Source organism: Mizuhopecten yessoensis, unplaced genomic scaffold (assembly GCF_002113885.1).
Source record: "Mizuhopecten yessoensis strain PY_sf001 unplaced genomic scaffold, ASM211388v2 scaffold10771, whole genome shotgun sequence".
Lineage (NCBI taxonomy): Eukaryota > Metazoa > Mollusca > Bivalvia > Pectinida > Pectinidae > Mizuhopecten > Mizuhopecten yessoensis.
The window spans coordinates 2,469,076-2,487,678 of NW_018408713.1; the positions used below are offsets into that span (position 1 = coordinate 2,469,076).

The 18,603-nt window shown below is 38.2% G+C and overlaps 1 protein-coding gene across 1 annotated transcript in view; it reads left to right on the forward strand.

Annotated features, from left to right (window-relative positions):
* LOC110462304 (exportin-7-like) overlaps window positions 1-11,111 on the forward strand; it is a 29,871-nt gene extending 18,760 nt beyond the window's left edge. The window contains exons 20-28 of the mRNA XM_021516215.1: window positions 4-8; window positions 1,770-1,852; window positions 2,429-2,483; window positions 2,782-2,941; window positions 4,347-4,485; window positions 4,965-5,125; window positions 8,720-8,818; window positions 9,513-9,640; window positions 10,454-11,111. Coding sequence (XP_021371890.1) covers window positions 4-8; window positions 1,770-1,852; window positions 2,429-2,483; window positions 2,782-2,941; window positions 4,347-4,485; window positions 4,965-5,125; window positions 8,720-8,818; window positions 9,513-9,640; window positions 10,454-10,571 — 948 coding nt within the window. The 3' untranslated portion in view covers window positions 10,572-11,111. The remainder of the gene's footprint in view (window positions 1-3; window positions 9-1,769; window positions 1,853-2,428; window positions 2,484-2,781; window positions 2,942-4,346; window positions 4,486-4,964; window positions 5,126-8,719; window positions 8,819-9,512; window positions 9,641-10,453) is intronic.
* The last annotated feature ends 7,492 nt before the right edge of the window (window positions 11,112-18,603 follow it).

Here is an 18,603-nt window from a genome sequence, read left to right on the forward strand (position 1 = left end):
CAGAGCAGGTAGGTGGGGCTATGGAGTGTACAAGTTATGGCAGAACTAGTGCAGAGCAGGTAGGTGGGGCTATGGAGTGTACAAGTTTTGTCAGAACTAGTGCAGAGCAGGTAGGTGGGGCTATGGAGTGTACAAGTTTTGTCAGAACTAGCCAAGAGCAGTTAGGTGGGGCTATTGAGTGAACAAGTTATGACAGAACTAGTGCAGAGCAGGTAGGTGGAGCTATGGAGTGTACAGGTTATGACAAAAATAGCACAGAGCAGGTAGGTGGGGCTACGGAGTATACAGGTTATGACAGAACAAGCACAGAGCAGGCAGGTGGAGCTATGGAGTATACAGGTTATGACAAATAGCACAGAGCAGGTAGGTGGGGCTATGGAGTGTACAAGTTATGACAGAACTAGCACAGAACAGGTAGGTGGAGCTATGGAGTGTACAGATTATGACAGAACTAGCACAGAGCAGGTAGGTGGGGCTATGGAGTATACAGGTTATGACAGAACTAGTGCAGAGCAGGTAGGTGGAGCTATAGAGTGTACAGGTTATGACAGAACTAGCACAGAGCAGGCAGGTGGGGCTATGGAGTATACAGGTTATGCAAGAACAAGCACAGAGCAGGCAGGTGGAGCTATGGAGTATACAGGTTATGACAGAAATAGCACAGAGCAGGTAGGTGGGGCTATGGAGTGTACAGGTTATGACAGACAGAACTAGCACAGAGCAGGTAGGTGGAGCTATGGAGTGTACAGGTTATGACAGAAATAGCACAGAGCAGGTAGGTGGGGCTATGGAATGTACAGGTTATGACAGAACTAGTACAGAGCAGGTAGGTGGAGCTATGGAGTATACAGGTTATGACAGAACTAGCGAAGAGCAGGTAGGTGGGGCTATTGAGTAAACAGGTTATGACAGAACTAGCACAGAGCAGGTAGGTGGAGCTATGGAGTGTACAGGTTATGACAGAAATAGCACAGAGCAGGTAGGTGGGGCTATGGAATGTACAGGTTATGACAGAACTAGCACAGAGCAGGTAGGTGGAGCTATGGAGTATACAGGTTATGACAGAACTAGCGAAGAGCAGGTAGGTGGGGCTATTGAGTAAACAGGTTATGACAGAACTAGCACAGAGCAGGTAGGTGGGGCTATGGAGTATACAGGTTATGACAAAAATAGCACAGAGCAGGTATGTGGGGATATGAAGTATACAGGTTATGACAAATAGCACAGAGCAGGTAGGTGGGGCCATGGAGTGTACAGATTATGACAGAACTAGCACAGAGCAGGTAGGTTGGGCTATGGAGTGTACAGATTATGACAGAACTAGCACAGAGTAGGTAGGTTGGGCTATGGAGTGTACAGGTCTATTCCAAGCAGATATCAAATGAATGTTGTAATTCAGGGCCCAAATGAATGTTGTAATTTAGGGCCCAGCATCTTTAAAACCTCCTAGCTGGTTTTCTTACCCAGAAATGCTTATATTCTGTGACAAATGTTAAATGAAATAATTTAATAATAATTGCTTTGACAACAATACCTGAAATCATAACAAAACTGAAGTCCTTTTGAGGGACACAGAGTACTTAAGTCACTGTACTTGTTGGTGATATTATATTCAAAGTCTCAGTCTTCAGAAAGGGCACAAAATATTGATTATCTCATACCAAATACTAAAACATTGATTTTGTATACAGTACTTTCGTGCTGCATGTGAATTTTCTAAATTTTGATTGTTATGAAATTATTTTTGAGTTGAAATGTTTCATTTGTAGGTCTCAGCGGCTGCTGTTTGATGTTTCCTCGCCGAATGGATACCTACTATTTAGAGAAGTCAGCAAGATGATAGTCACATATGGTAGGCTTTGTTTGTTTAGTAAAGTTTTTTTATTCTTGCTACTGCTGATGGGATATGAGGACAGTATGTACTGATGACGGGCCCACTCAAGGCCCATGTCCAACTTTCACCTCACAAAATCATCATAACTTTGATACTTAGTTATTAAGGAGACACATCTGGAAGAAGAGGGGGGATAAATATAGTAGAAAAAAAGGTTAAAATACAGAGTCCTTATGTTAGAGTGGGGACAACAGGTGAAGTGTTTGACACTTCATTGTTCCCAGTGTTAAGAGGAGGGGTTGTAGGGCTTTTGGTTTGTTTGTGTTTTACATTCTATTAACAGCTATAGTTAATTAAGGACGTGTTGGGTTTTGGTGGTGGAGGAAAGCTGGAGTTCCCAGAGAAAAACCACTGATCTACGGCCAGTACCTTGCGACTGCCCCACGTAGGTTTCCAACCCGCGACCCAGTGGTGGAGGGCTAGTGGTAGCAGAATTTCGGACGCCTTAACCCCTTGGCCACCGCGGCCCCAGGTGTAGGGAAAGGTGGCTCTATGAAATTCCCTGTTGAAGCATGTTTTCTTTCTTTGTTTCAGGATCCCGAGTCTTGTCATTAGGAGATATACCAAAGGACCGAACTTATCCAATGAAGTATCCTTTTTGTAGTGGACTTTACTTATCTACCTTTGTATTCTGGAATTTAATATAACGATCCACCAATAATCAAATGGATGGAAGGAGATGATATTTGAATTTCAGGCTATAATGTAATAAAAGGAACATATGAATTTAAATGAAAATGGAGAAAGTAAAAATTGCCTTATTTTTTAAAAAGAAATTATGATCTTGGGGAAATCATAAAATTCCTAAATTAAGTTTTGGGTTTGAACAAATAACCTAGATGTCTGATTGTTTTGATTGGGATGATTTATCCTTAACTCCATTTCAGATTGAAGGGAATTTCCATATGTTTTTCTATGTTAAAGGCAGCATTGTGTGGCTCTTATGTAAACTTTGGCGTGTTTAGACTTTATGGAGACGATGCACTAGATAACGCCCTAGGCATGTTTGTCAAACTGCTGCTGTCAATATCACAACGGGATCTCATGGTAAGTAAATGGATTGGCTAGTTGGTTTCCGTACCTACCTATCTTTTGTGAGCTATTTCTCCGTATACCTACCATGTCTTTATGTTCGCATGAAGACTTCCCTTCATCGTGTGTCTCAGCTTAGGCCAATATTAATAGACACCCAAAGACACAAAATCAACACATATCTCAAATGTCTGCTCTTAATTCTCCATACTAGCATATGTTTGAAGTAGGTCTCAACAATAGACAACATCTAAAACATGTCCTGCGGCACGTAGGGGATATGAGTTCCACAAGTTTGCTTGTGTGGTTATTTGTTTACATTGAAATCATTCTGTGTTGACAAGCGTGATATTTGTAATCCTGTATTTATGAGATCCCTTTGTGTTGACAAGCGTGATATTTCTAATCCTGTATTTAGGAGATCCCTTTGTGGTGGCAAGCGTGATATTTCTAATCCTGTATTTAGGAGATCCATTTGTGTTGACAAGTGTGATATTTCTAATCCTGTATTTATGAGATCCCTTTGTGTTAATGAATGTGATATTTCTAATCCTGTATTTATGAGATCCCTTTGTGTTAATGAATGTGATATTTCTAATCCTGTATTTATGATATCCCTTTGTGCTGATGAGCGTGATATTTGTAGTCCTGTATTTATGAGATCCCTTTGTGTTGATGAATATGATATTTGTAATCCTGAATTTATGAGATCCCTTTGTGTTGATGAGTGTGATATTTGTAATCCTGAATTTATGAGATCCCTTTGTGTTGATGAGCGTGATATTTGTAATCCTGTATTTAGGAGATCCCTTTGTGTTGGCAAGCGTGATATTTCTAATCCTGTATTTAGGAGATCCCTTTGTGTTGACAAGTGTGATATTTCTAATCCTGTATTTATGAGATCCCTTTGTGTTGACAAGCGTGATATTTCTAATCCTGTATTTATGAGATCCCTTTGTGTTGACAAGTGTGATATTTCTAATCCTGTATTTATGAGATCCCTTTTTGTTGACAAGCGTGATATTTCTAATCCTGTATTTAGGAGATCCATTTGTGTTGACAAGTGTGATATTTCTAATCCTGTATTTATGAGATCCCTTTGGGTTGATGAGTGTGATATTTCTAATCCTGTATTTAGGAGATGCCTTTGTGTTTATGAGCGTGATATTTCTAATCCTGTATTTATGAGATCTCTTTGTGTTTATGAGCGTCATATTTGTAATCCTGTAGTTATGAGATCCCTTTGTGTTGATGAGTGTGATATTTGTAATCCTGTATTTATGAGATCCCTTTGTGTTGATGAGTGTGATATTTGTAAGCCTGTATTTATGAGATCCCTTTTTGTTGATGAATGTGATATTTCTAATCCTGTATTTATGAGATCCCTGTGTTGTTGATGAGTGTACTTTTTTACGAGTAGGACTACCCGAAGCTGAGTCAGAATTACTACGGTCTCCTGGAATGCCTGGCCAATGATCACATGACGTTCATCAGTAACTTGGAACCACAGGTCTTTCTCTACATCCTCACCACCATCTCGGAGGGGCTCACTGCACTAGGTAGGGCCTTCTAACCCTCTCTACCATCCTCCAACCTCAACACTTCTCTCTTCTCAAATTACATGTTTAGCATATTTATTGCCAAATAATACCATTTACTGCCCAAAAAACATTGCATATATGCTAAATGACCACAATTTATTTTCTTGTGTAGTAATTTTGTGTCTTGTGTTTATTCTTAATTGTCATAATACTGATTGTATTTCTTATGTGAAAGTGGAAATTTCCACTTGTTGAAATATTCATGTTGTGACTCTTTAAACTGAGTGCGATGTGGAAAATATAGCTATAATCTATAAATATATATTCCTGTGTGGATATTTTCAGGCTATTATCTTAAATGCGGAATATGAAATCGTTTCCACACCATGTAAATTTCCACTTTGACCATAGGTTTTTACGGTTTTTTTTTGAAAATCTTTCCGAGATATTTATTCACAAATTAAAAATAGTGAGAAATGTTTGTCCTCTTCCTTCAGACACAATGGTTTGTACAGGATGTTGTGCTACCCTCGACACAATCATCACATACCTGTTCAAACGCCTCACGACCAAGAAGAAGAAATCTCACCCAGGAACAGTTCCCGACAGCGAAGCTTTCTTACGCATTCTAGAACTCCATCCCGACATCCTCCAGCAGGTACTGTACTACATATAATGTCCAAACAGAACCGTGATTAACCAAAATACCTGTCTAAATGGAACTTTGAGTTATCCTGAAATCTTTCTATACCTTGCACAGAATCAAACAGAAAAGCTTTCAAAATGTGACATTTGAATGATAAGAAATTCTGCCTTAACTGAAGCCTGTACAGTGAGAAATATGTCTACAATGAACAGTTAATAATTAGTAAATCTGTCTTACATGAATCCTGAAAGTTGAACCCTTACTAATAGGGGTAAGCATCTCCAAACTGAACACTGGATAGTTAAAAGCTGTATAAACGAAACCCTGAATAATAAGGAAACCTCACTAGAATGAATCCTGAAAAATAGGGGAAAACCAGTCATATCTGAACCCAGAATTATAGTGTAAAATCTGTCTATAAAAGTAAACCCTAGATAAAGGTGGAAAACTAGCTTACAAATAACCCTGTTTAATACGAAAACCTGCCTAAATTCAACCCAGAATAATCAGGAACTATGCCTAATCCAAACCCTGCCTAAACTGAACACTGAAATAAGGAAACCTTGCATTAACTGAACCCTGAAATAAGGAAACCCTGCCTTAACTGAACACTGAANTTGTAGTCCTGTATATATGAGATCCCTTTGTGTTGATGAGTGTGATATTTGTAATCCTGTATTTATGAGATCCCTTTGTGTTGATGAGCGTGATATTTCTAATCCTGTATTTATGAGATCCCTTTGTGTTGATGAGTGTGATATTTGTAAGCCTGTATTTATGAGATCCCTTTTTGTTGATGAATGTGATATTTCTAATCCTGTATTTATGAGATCCCTGTGTTGTTGATGAGTGTACTTTTTTACGAGTAGGACTACCCGAAGCTGAGTCAGAATTACTACGGTCTCCTGGAATGCCTGGCCAATGATCACATGACGTTCATCAGTAACTTGGAACCACAGGTCTTTCTCTACATCCTCACCACCATCTCGGAGGGGCTCACTGCACTAGGTAGGGCCTTCTAACCCTCTCTACCATCCTCCAACCTCAACACTTCTCTCTTCTCAAATTACATGTTTAGCATATTTATTGCCAAATAATACCATTTACTGCCCAAAAAACATTGCATATATGCTAAATGACCACAATTTATTTTCTTGTGTAGTAATTTTGTGTCTTGTGTTTATTCTTAATTGTCATAATACTGATTGTATTTCTTATGTGAAAGTGGAAATTTCCACTTGTTGAAATATTCATGTTGTGACTCTTTAAACTGAGTGCGATGTGGAAAATATAGCTATAATCTATAAATATATATTCCTGTGTGGATATTTTCAGGCTATTATCTTAAATGCGGAATATGAAATCGTTTCCACACCATGTAAATTTCCACTTTGACCATAGGTTTTTACGGTTTTTTTTTGAAAATCTTTCCGAGATATTTATTCACAAATTAAAAATAGTGAGAAATGTTTGTCCTCTTCCTTCAGACACAATGGTTTGTACAGGATGTTGTGCTACCCTCGACACAATCATCACATACCTGTTCAAACGCCTCACGACCAAGAAGAAGAAATCTCACCCAGGAACAGTTCCCGACAGCGAAGCTTTCTTACGCATTCTAGAACTCCATCCCGACATCCTCCAGCAGGTACTGTACTACATATAATGTCCAAACAGAACCGTGATTAACCAAAATACCTGTCTAAATGGAACTTTGAGTTATCCTGAAATCTTTCTATACCTTGCACAGAATCAAACAGAAAAGCTTTCAAAATGTGACATTTGAATGATAAGAAATTCTGCCTTAACTGAAGCCTGTACAGTGAGAAATATGTCTACAATGAACAGTTAATAATTAGTAAATCTGTCTTACATGAATCCTGAAAGTTGAACCCTTACTAATAGGGGTAAGCATCTCCAAACTGAACACTGGATAGTTAAAAGCTGTATAAACGAAACCCTGAATAATAAGGAAACCTCACTAGAATGAATCCTGAAAAATAGGGGAAAACCAGTCATATCTGAACCCAGAATTATAGTGTAAAATCTGTCTATAAAAGTAAACCCTAGATAAAGGTGGAAAACTAGCTTACAAATAACCCTGTTTAATACGAAAACCTGCCTAAATTCAACCCAGAATAATCAGGAACTATGCCTAATCCAAACCCTGCCTAAACTGAACACTGAAATAAGGAAACCTTGCATTAACTGAACCCTGAAATAAGGAAACCCTGCCTTAACTGAACACTGAAATAAGGGGAAACCCTGCCTTAACTGAACCCTGAAATGAGGAAACCCTGCCTAAACTGAACCCTGAAATAAGGAAACCCTGCCTTAACTGAACACTGAAATAAGGAAACCCTACCTTAACTGAACCCTGAGATAAGGAAACCCTGCCTTAACTGAACACTGAAATAAGGAAACCCTGCCTAAACTGAACACTGAAATAAGGAGAACCTGTCTTAACTGAACCCTGAAATAAGGAAACCCTGAAATAAGGAAACCCTGCCTTAACTGAACACTGAAATAAGGAGAACCTGTCTTAACTGAACACTGAAATAAGGAAACCCTGCCTAAACTGAACACTGAAATAAGGAAACCCTGCCTTAACTGAACCCTGAAATAAGGAAACCCTGCCTTAACTGAACCCAGAATTAATGAAACCCTGCCTAAACTGAACACTGAAATAAGGAAACCCTGCCTTAACTGAACACTGAAATAAGGAGAACCTGCCTTAACTGAAGCTAAAAATGAGGAAATAAGTTTTAACTGAACCATTAATTATCAAGGAACTTCTCTAAAGTGAACCATTAATACTTTCAGAAATCTCCATAACAGGACCTTCAGGTCTCCAATAATCTGCTTCCCATGTATGGCATATTGGCATCGATACCTGCCAGGTGGTTCTCATTGTGTTTATTTCTTTTTGAATGAAACCTCATTTATCCGAAATGCAACAATGTTTATTCTGAAAAACTTATAAAATATCCTTAGCGTAGACTGGTTTCACAACTGTAAAACATTAAGGATAAAATGCCATTCAACTTCCCTAAAATGTAAAGTTATGGTGTAGTATTCTTGGGTTGAAACAAAATAAGGGATAAAGGATACGCCGCACCTCCAGGTCACAGGGACCTGAGAATTTGTTACAACTATATTTTGTAAAAATGCCACCCCTAATGATGGTTTATACGAGAAGGAAGGAAAGCTGTCCATGTCGAAAAATTGGCCCCACCTAACTTTCTTTCGTCAAAACCAAATTTTTAGTTGATGTAGAAATGAATGCTTAGTACATGATCTCTGTTTCCTCTGACATCACATACCATTTGGATCTTTGAAAGATTGCTACAGTCATAGAGCTACTTTTTCCATATTCCTGAGGTTAATATGTTCTAGTGAACAGCCTACAATCCTGTTGGTGGGTATTTTTATAAATCTATAAATAGATAGATTTCACAACATATCTTTACAAGCCAGCAAGAGGTGAAGTGTTCGCTCAAATACAATAACTTTAATATCTGAAATTCACAAAGACCTTGTTGATTTAGAACTAGGATGAATATATGGTTATTTTCTTTGTGTTTATATATTTTCTATCTTCTGTAGATGCTGTCAACTGTGCTAAATATCATCATGTTTGAAGACTGCCGGAACCAGTGGTCCATGTCACGGCCGCTGTTAGGTCTCATCTTACTGAATGAGGAGGTATGTGAGGTTATGTCCCCTGATCTTATTGATTCACTAGCTACTGTATACCAGCACATTTTTGCCGCAGTTTAAATTTCGCCTTTTTCGTCTTCCGTACAGATGGCAAATTTATCATTACAGCGAATATTAATTAGTAAACATTGTTTTATATATATAGTAATTAAATCTGAAGGCGAAATAAAACCTGGGCATATATGGATTTTGACCGCAAAGGGCGAAAATTTGTCTGGTGTACAGTATAGTGTGTTGCCCCCATTTATTATTGAACAAAGAGTTATGGTTGGACAAATTTGTGAACTAAGTGAACTCAAAAATAATCTCTTAGTCTTTTTTAGTCCTGAACATGTGATGGCTAATATCACAGATGTCAAATGCTGTGATATATAAACCAATAATAATATAGTCAAACAAATATTTAGAAGCCTTTTTATGCCTGACCAGGCAAGACGTGCAGTCAGTAACAATATTGTGCTACACTTTTATCTAGTTTGGAGAAAAACCTGTTTCAAAATGTGGTAAAATAATGTGCCTACCGATTTTACCTATGATAAGCCAATGTCTGGTAATAACCCACCCTCCACTTTTCCTTACTTTTGGTATATCTTATTGTAGTGCTATGCTATAAATATTTGTTTAAAGTCAGGTTTAGTTTAATTTCTGTATGACTTACTGCCTTGTTGTTGTATTTCAGTACTTTAACAAGTTACGAGACACTATTATCTCCAGCCAGCCCGGGGATAAACAGCAGAGGATGGTCCAGTGCTTCGAAAACTTAATGAATGGAATTGAGCGGTCACTTTTGACCAAGAACAGAGATAGGTAAGGGTTTTATATGATTGATATTATTAATGTAAAACCTTTTTAGAATTTCTTAGTACACTTGTAAATATTAATGTAAAACTTATATAATTTCTTGGTACACTTGTAAATATCAACGTAAAACCTATATAATTTCTTGGTACACTTGTACAATATGTATGTACTTATTGTGACATGCTTGTAATGTTCAATCAAAGGTTTTTTGAAACATTTAGAGGGATATGCATACCGGGTAAAAGTTCATGTTCTTATTTCGGAAATTGAAGGAAAGATTTCAGCTTTTTTCTCAATTTTTTTATGTCTGATTCCTTCAATTTATCATGGGTTACATTTTTGTTAGTCACCATCTTCAGACCCAACTTCAACACTTTCACAAGTGTAAATGGCCACCTCCTTGAGAAATTTGGTTTTCATTTGATGCCTAGACTTGTACATTATTTCCTGACAAGATGAGAGAAAAATACATGGAATACCTGTATGTATAAATCTGTGTGTCCTTTTTTTAATGGTGATTGAAAATTCTGCTTTTTGTGCTTATGAATTTAGATCAAATTCAAAACCTGTGTCAAGGAATTTTCAATTCTTCCACAGAAACCTGAAAGAATCTCAGACTTATATTCCATGAATTTGTTTGTCAGACTTAGTCCATCAATGCATGAAATCGGATTTCATTAACCATTTCACCCCTATGTAACTTCATTAAACTCTTCCATGCATTGAGCGGGATGAGTCTATTATGGTCTACAGTGGTGAAAGGGTTAAATGAATTATTTTTATATTACTTACAGATGGTTGTATTTTGGTATATTTCAGGTTTACACAGAATTTGTCGGTGTTTCGTCGTGATGTGAATGACTCTTTAAAAGCCCCCGGTGGCCAAAGTCCTATTCCTTCCTCCTCTTCTTCACTAGACATGATGAGTTATAGCTAATGTTTGTTCCCTGTGGTGTGAGAGTGTTTCTAGGTGATCTCTTAAAATGGTCATTCGGCCTCGGTGACTTGCGACTAGTGCTCACCAGGCCATGGTATGGATGGTCAATGTCTGGACAGCTGGACACTAAGCTATGGTGAGGATGGTCATTTTATAGTGTTCAACATTTGTTATGGAGTGAATAATCATTGGACGCCATGTGGGTTATCGTCGTCTGCGCGGACGTGGATGGTTATTCGACATTCGTTATGGAGTGAATAATCATTGGACGGGACTATTGGACGCCATATGGATTATCGGCGGCGGCACAGACGTGGATGGTTATTCGACATTTGTGTAGGATGTGGTTTGTGTTCTTGTCCAGTTGTAACTGGACACCTGTATAAATGGGTCATTACTCTGCCTCAGACCATAGCATTAAGGGCATATGCTACCTTACATCTTTTTTTCAAGAGAGTTCCGTGCTTAGGAATCTGTAAAATACATTTATTATAAATGTTGAATTGGATTTAGTCAATAAGTTAACTCATTCACCCCTGACATTTCATAATGAAATATTCAAACCTTTGATCTGCACGAGTTCAAATGTGTCTTCAGGGGTGAATGTGTTAACATGCTGTGATATCACTTTGGGAATTATTTTTAAGGTTTGGATGATGCAGATTTAAACAGGAGTGATGGAGATCACACAACTGTTGTGCACTGGTGGTCTCTTTAAACAGGTGGTCTCATAATAGAGGTGGTCAGATGAGCTGGTTTGATTGTAGAATATGTAAGGTAGCATATATCTTTGAATCATTAATTTGCAAAGCACATATCTCTGTTCATGAAATACTTCATTTCTGTTACAGATTTTTTCCTATGAATTCCAATAGTAAATTGTTCATGCTGAAAGTATTTGAAATCAAGTAGGGTGCTTTAAATAACTCTTCAGGGGTTGGGGCCTGGGGGAAGGTTTTGTATCAATACAGAAATTATTTGAATTTAGAGCAATTTCTGCTTTTTATTACCGTATACTTACCTGGGATGATGGATAGAAAAGTATAAATTTAATATATGTATGGAGTTGTGGAAAGCCTTGTCTGTGTGGTGATTGGGCACCTCCATAGCAACAGTGTGATATACATGGATTCATTTAAAAAGTGTTCATGTGAAGGTGTTAGCCTGGCAAACTAAAAGATGAGTGTTTGAATTGGCCTGCTCCCTTCATCAGTGTAACTGTGTGTAAGGATCAGTGTTTGTGAGGGTATGCTGTAATTGGTGTTAAGTGTTTGTGAGGGCATGTTGTAGTTGGTATATCAGTGTTTGTGAGGGCATGTTGTAATGGGTATATCAGTGTTTGTGAGGGCATGTTGTAATGGGTATATCAGTGTTTGTGAGGGTATGTTGTAATGGTTTAACATTGTTTGTGAGGGCATGTTGATATGGTTTAACAGTGTTTGTGAGGGCACGTTGTAATGGTTTAACATTGTTTGGGAGGGCATGTTGTAATGGGGATATCAGTGTTTGTGAGTGCATGTTGTAATGGGTATATCAGTTTTTGTGAGGGCATGTTGTCATGGGTATATCAGTGTTTTTGAGGGCATGTTGTAATGGATATCGGTGTTTGTGAGGGCATGTTGTCATGGGTATATCAGTGTTTGTGAAGGCATGTTGTAATGGGTATATCAGTGTTTGTGAAGGCATGTTGTAATGGTTCAACAGTTTTTGAGGGCATGCATAATGGTTTATCAGTGTTTGTGAGGGCATGTTGTAATGGTTTAACAGTTTTTGAGGGCATGCATAATGGTTTATCAGTGTTTGTGAGGGCAGGTTGTAATGGATATATCAGTGTTTGTGAGGGCATGCTGTAATTGGTGTTAAGTGTTTGTGAGGGCATGTTGTAATGGAAATTTCATTGTTTGTGAGGGCAAGCTTAATGGGTGTGTAAATATTTGTGAGGGAATAAATGCTTAACTGGATGTTTCAGTGTTTGTGTGAGGGCATGTTGTACTTGGATTTTCATTGTGCAAATGTCTGTGAGGGCATGCTTTAATGGGGGTGTAAGTGTTTATGAGGGGGATGTTTGTCCTGTTTAAATATGTGGAAAACTTTTGGAAAGGAGGTGTATATCAAATAAGATAGCATACACCCTTAAGTGCTATATTTTGTGGAAATGCTAAAAGAAATGTAAAGCTTCATGAGTGTAATGACATTTTTATACTTTTTCATCATCAGACAGTGCACATTATATTGTTGCTAATAGTTGTGAGGAAATGAATTTCAAGAATTCAAGTACCTCGCTTGTTTTTGCACATTTGAGATAGAAACAAAAAAACTAAACAGTCCAGACCCAGGAGGAGAAATGTATTGTGTGGATCACTAAGTACACACAGAACCACTGCAGGAGAGAGTTAATCTTTAATTGGGGTAGTACAGAGTATAAAAAGTGCTTGAAATAGTGATAGTGCTTATATCATAACTTCAGTTTAAAAAAGTGCTTTAATCTAAGAAAGAGAAAGTTCCTTTGAAGTGCTTGAATTCATTGATTCTCTTTATTTTTCATAATTTCACTGTATGTCGGAAACAAAATGTCCAGCAAGTGATAATAGATTTTGATTTTATATCAATTTAATTGAGTTAAAGAAGTTTCAAGTACAACCTACATGTACATGTACGTACGTAGGCCGAAGCTTGCTTGTTATACTTCAAAAGTGCTCTACATACATGTATGTATTAAATGAGTGCATATGAAAATTCAGAGAATGCTTAGACAGGTTTTATTAATTGGCTGTCTTCCCTTTTGAATTATTTAACAACAAAAATGTGAAAATGTAAACAAACTATTCTAATGCTTCAACGTTCCAAATGTGATATTGAAAAGTGCTTGTATACTATTACATATATATATTAATTATCATATAACAAAATGATTTATAAGCAGTGTATTACAAGATTTCGGATGTTCACAGGGAAGTGATGCACTGCCACATAGATAATTCTGATTTGAAGCTTATAGTCCTAGTGCTGGGAGAGTTTGTTCAGCTCACTAGACCCTGATTTAAAGCTTATAGTCCTGGTGGTAGGAGAGATTGTTCAGCTCACTAGACCCTGATTTAAAGCTTATAGTCCTGGTGGTAGGAGAGATTGTTCAGCTCACTAGACACTGATATAAAGCTTATAGTCCTAGTGCTAGGAGAGATTGTTCAGCTCACTAGACACCGTGCATTGTCCGTCCTTCTGTCCATTCCGTCCTGTCCCTGTTTGTCCAGTGTACTATTTCATCTTATTAATATTAAAATCAGATTGAAAAAAATTGGTATGTAAGTACTTCTTGGGATGGCATTCTAAAAGTAGGTCACGGTGACCTATATGTTGATGGCTGTGTGGAGCTTGTTTAAAATAGAAGGATAACTAAACCTGGTACAGAGATATACTTACAGCAGACATTTCCACTCTAATTTAGAACTTTAACCGAGGCTAGACAATAAGGGCAGCCTGATAGTCTGAGACCAGTGAAATCTCCAGCTGGACTGTTTATCCTAAAAACCGCTAACCTGATTGACTAGACTGCTCAGCTTTTTGAATAATATAGGGTTAGTGGAATCTGCCCATGGACTATTAATAATTGGACACTTCTATCCTGATTGACTGGTGGTAATCAGAATTAATTTCTAGCCCTGCAAGTTTAACGTAAATTGAAGAAAGGCAAGTTGCATATTGTATTCTACCTTTATACCAGTGGGCAGGGGTATGAATTGTTACACAATAAGTCACAAACAGAAGTGCTGTTATTGTGTTCAATATAGGCAACTTCCATTTCATGCAGTAATGGAAAAAGAACAGTATTTGATGCCAACATGTGTAAACTGCTTGAGATGTAGGGAACACATAAATATGTAGACAGTCCACTTTGTAAGTTTATATCATGAGGGTGTTTAATGTTTGAGTAATTAACCTGTGTGTATGTGGTTTTCATTCACGTGTCGGTATGTCTGTGGTATGTATGTACATGTATGACAGCACATGTATGCAGGTTTATGTGGCGGTCTGTATAACAATTAAGGACTAAGAGGCTAGTATGTGGATATATAGACCGGAAAAAATAGTTATTCACTAGATGAGGGAAGTGTCGGTTATAGTATCATGTTGCGACTAGATGATGGGAATGTCGTGTTCATGATAGTATCATGGTGTGACTAGATGATGGGAATGTCGTGTTCATGATAGCATCATGGTGTGACTAGATAATGGGAATGTCTGTATTCATGATAGCATCATGTTGTGACTAGATGATGGGAATGTCGGTTTTCATGATAGCATCATGGTGTGACTAGATGATGGGAATGTCGGTGTTCATGATAGCATCATGATGTGACTAGATGATGGGAATGTCGGTGTTCATGATAGCATCATGGTGTGACTGGTTAAGGGAATGTCAGAGAAAACATCAGGGTGTGACTGGTTAAGGGAATGTCAGAGAAAACATAGGGTGACTAAATGGGGGGAAATGTCAGTGATAACATCATGTTGTGACTAGATGAGGGGAATGTCAGTGATAACATCATATTGTGACTAGATGTTGGGAATGTCAGGGATAACATCATGTTGTGACTAGATGTTGGGAATGTCAGTGATAACATCAGGTTGTGCCTAGATGAGGGGAATATCAGAGATAACATCATGTTGTGACTAGAAGAGGGGAATATCAGTGATAACATCATGGTGTGACTAGATGATGGGAATGTTAGTGATAACATCATGGTGTGACTAGATGTTGGGAATGTCAGTGATATCATCATGTTGTGACTAGATGATGGGAATGTCGGTGTTCATGATAGCATCATGGTGTGACTGGTTAAGGGAATGTCAGAGAAAACATAAGGTGACTAAATGGGGGAAATGTCGGTGATAACATCATGTTGTGACTAGATGAGGGGAATATCAGTGATAACATCATGTTGTGAATAGATGTTGGGAATGTCAGTGATATCATCATGTTGTGACTAGATGTTGGGATTGTCAGTGATAACATCATGTTGTGACTAGATGTTGGGAATGTCAGTGATAACATCATGTTGTGACTAGATGTTAGGAATGTCAGTGATAACATCATATTGTGACTAGATGTTGGGAATGTCAGTGATAACATCATGTTGTGAATAGATGTTGGGAATGTCAGTGATAACATCATGTTGTGACTAGATAAAAGGAATGTCAGTGATAACATCATGTTGTGACTAGATAAAAGGAATGTCAGTGATAACATCATGTTGTGACTAGATAAAAGGAATGTCAGTGATAACATCATGTTGTGACTAGATGAGGGGAATGTCAGTGATAACATCATGGTGTGACTAGATAAAAGGAATGTCAGTGATAACATCATGTTGTGACTAGATAAAAGGAATGTCAGTGATAACACCATGGTGTGACAAGATGAGTGGAATGTCAGTGTTCATGGTATCATCATATGATGTGACTAGATGAGATAAATGTCAATAAATAATTGGTGTGACTGGATGAAGGGAATGTTTAAGAGTTGTGTATGTCTGTGTGAAGAAGCCAGGATACATATGTCACATGTGTTACCACATGGTTGTAACATATCACCCACAAGCAACAACACATACATGCTTCCTGAAACACTTAGGGTATGATTTGAGAATGAAATAAATTGTTTTCCATGTTGTTATTCTATAGTATGTTGTTTGGAGGAAATAAAATATGATTGATAATGATTCTCATTAGTGGAGTTCCTCTGTTTATAAACTAATTCGTCTTCAGAATTATGAATGATGGACCTTCCAGTCAAAAAGAGGCCACACCAGGAGGTAATAATGAGTCAAAGTCATTGGAAAAAAAGAAAGAAAACTTCCGGGCTTGAAAAGTCTCGGACTTGATGATTCCTGTTTAGTGTGGCATATTCAGGCGAAAAATTTGCAAACTCCCTGGCATCCAGATCAGCAAGAAGGCTCCTTACATCATCATAATGTGATAAGTACCGCTTGTGATTGCTGAATTAACAAATATTTCAGGTTAAGGGGTTTAAAGCTAAAGTCACTTGAAGACTGTGTCCATTGATGATGGGGTCACTTGAAAGTGCCATCAGCTTAAATGTAGCCACTGGTCCTAATATTCTGACAACCGATGGAGAGACACCACAGGAAAAGGTAAGAGAGAATAGAGAGAGGTTCCAGGTATGACAATATATTTACAAATAAGCATTACCAGAATTTGTATTCATAGAGCTATGAAAACAATTTGATCTGTGTCATTTTGAAGCTTCTCCTCCTGCCTCGAATAACATGAGACATCCTTAAGAAGCAAACATTGAAAAAATGATGTTCAATCCTTATTTGTGATGCAGACAAGTCTGAGTCTGTTCTGTGTCCCAAAAGAGGCCACCCAAGAGAAAAACTCTAACCTTTTCATACTTGCCTGGAACTAAAGTTTCAATTAAAACAATTTCAGGGTAAACGCTAACGATAATATCTCGTCAGTAAACCATAATGCTGAAAATGCACTTCAATTAAACGTTTCTCCTTTATAAGGTTAGGACGAATTAAGTGGTTTGATGCTGTATTTTGGCAAAACTGAGAGTTCATTACATGTTGTATAGTATTCACAATGTATAAACTATAAAGGGAAGTAAATGTCCAACACAATACCATTTAACTGTTGGAAAGATGTCCTTGCTATCAACATGGAGTACTTAACGGTCATAAGATAAAGAATGCATGTCTTTCCTTTGTGAAGTTAATACTGATTGCTAGCTCCTGGCAGCTGCTTGGACAGTGTGACGTATGAGCCTACAGGTGCAGGCACCACCCAATGACCAAAGTGACCATGTTATTGAAATGTCATAGCTTAGACACAAAAATAGCATGAAATACACCCCTGTCACATTACTCAGACAACGAAGCTAACCAGAGGTGCTTAAAGGGTGACACCACCGAAGGAAGATAAAAAAAACCACCAAAAAATGTACTTATAAGGAATTTCCCCATGTTCAAAATTTCAGGACCTGAAAGCTGAGCTGAGAATATTTACGAAATCCTTGCTACAACGGTCGCTTCCTTAGCACAGGTTTTCTGTTTATCTTTCAAAATGTCAAATGTCTGACATACGGACCAGAAGAAACTCAAGCTGCCGATTCTCGTAGATTAATAGCTTAATCTGTTCTCCAGTACTTCAGGACAGCCATGGAAATTTAAGTGTAATTTTTATACGTCCGTCGAATTTCGACAGACGTATTATGGTATAGCGTTTGCATCCGCCTGACCGCCCGTCTGTCTGTCTGTCATGCCGTCCGTCCGTTTAAAGTTTGGGTGCAAGTTTCTTTAGTGGTGTACAGTTTATTAGCTCACCTGGTCCGAAGGACCAAGGTGAGCTTATGCCATTCCGTGGCGTCCGTCCGTACGTAAACAATTTCTCTAAACAACTTCTTCTTAACCACTGGTTGGAATTAAACTAAATTTGACTGGAAGCATCCCTAAGTGGTGGGGATTCAAAATTGTACAAATGGTGGGGCTGACTCCCAAGGGGGCTGAGGGGCGGGGCCAAAAAGGGTATTTGGCTATACTGCTTTAAGTGACTTCTTCTCTGGAACTAAGTGATGGATATCAACCTTATTTGACTGGAAGCATCCCTAGGTGGTGGTGATTAAAAATTGTACAAACGGTTGGGCTGACTCCCCAGGGGGCTAAGGGGCGGGGCCAAAAGGGGGCAATTTGGCTAATTTGCTACAAACAACTTCTTCTTTAGAACTGTGCACTGGATATCAATCATATGTGTTGAAAAGCATTCCTGGGAGGCAGGGATTTAAAATTGTACAAATGGTGTGGCTGACTCCCCAGGGGGCTAAGGGGCGGGGCCAAAAGGGGGCAATTTGGCTAATTTGCTACNTCTGGGCCATAACTTTAAAATGGTTAAGAACCCCACCCCAAAACTATATATACAAATGCTGGGCATAAAGAGNGTGATGAAAAGCATTCCTGGGAGGCAGGGATTTAAAATTGTACAAATGGTGTGGCTGACCCCCCAGGGGGCT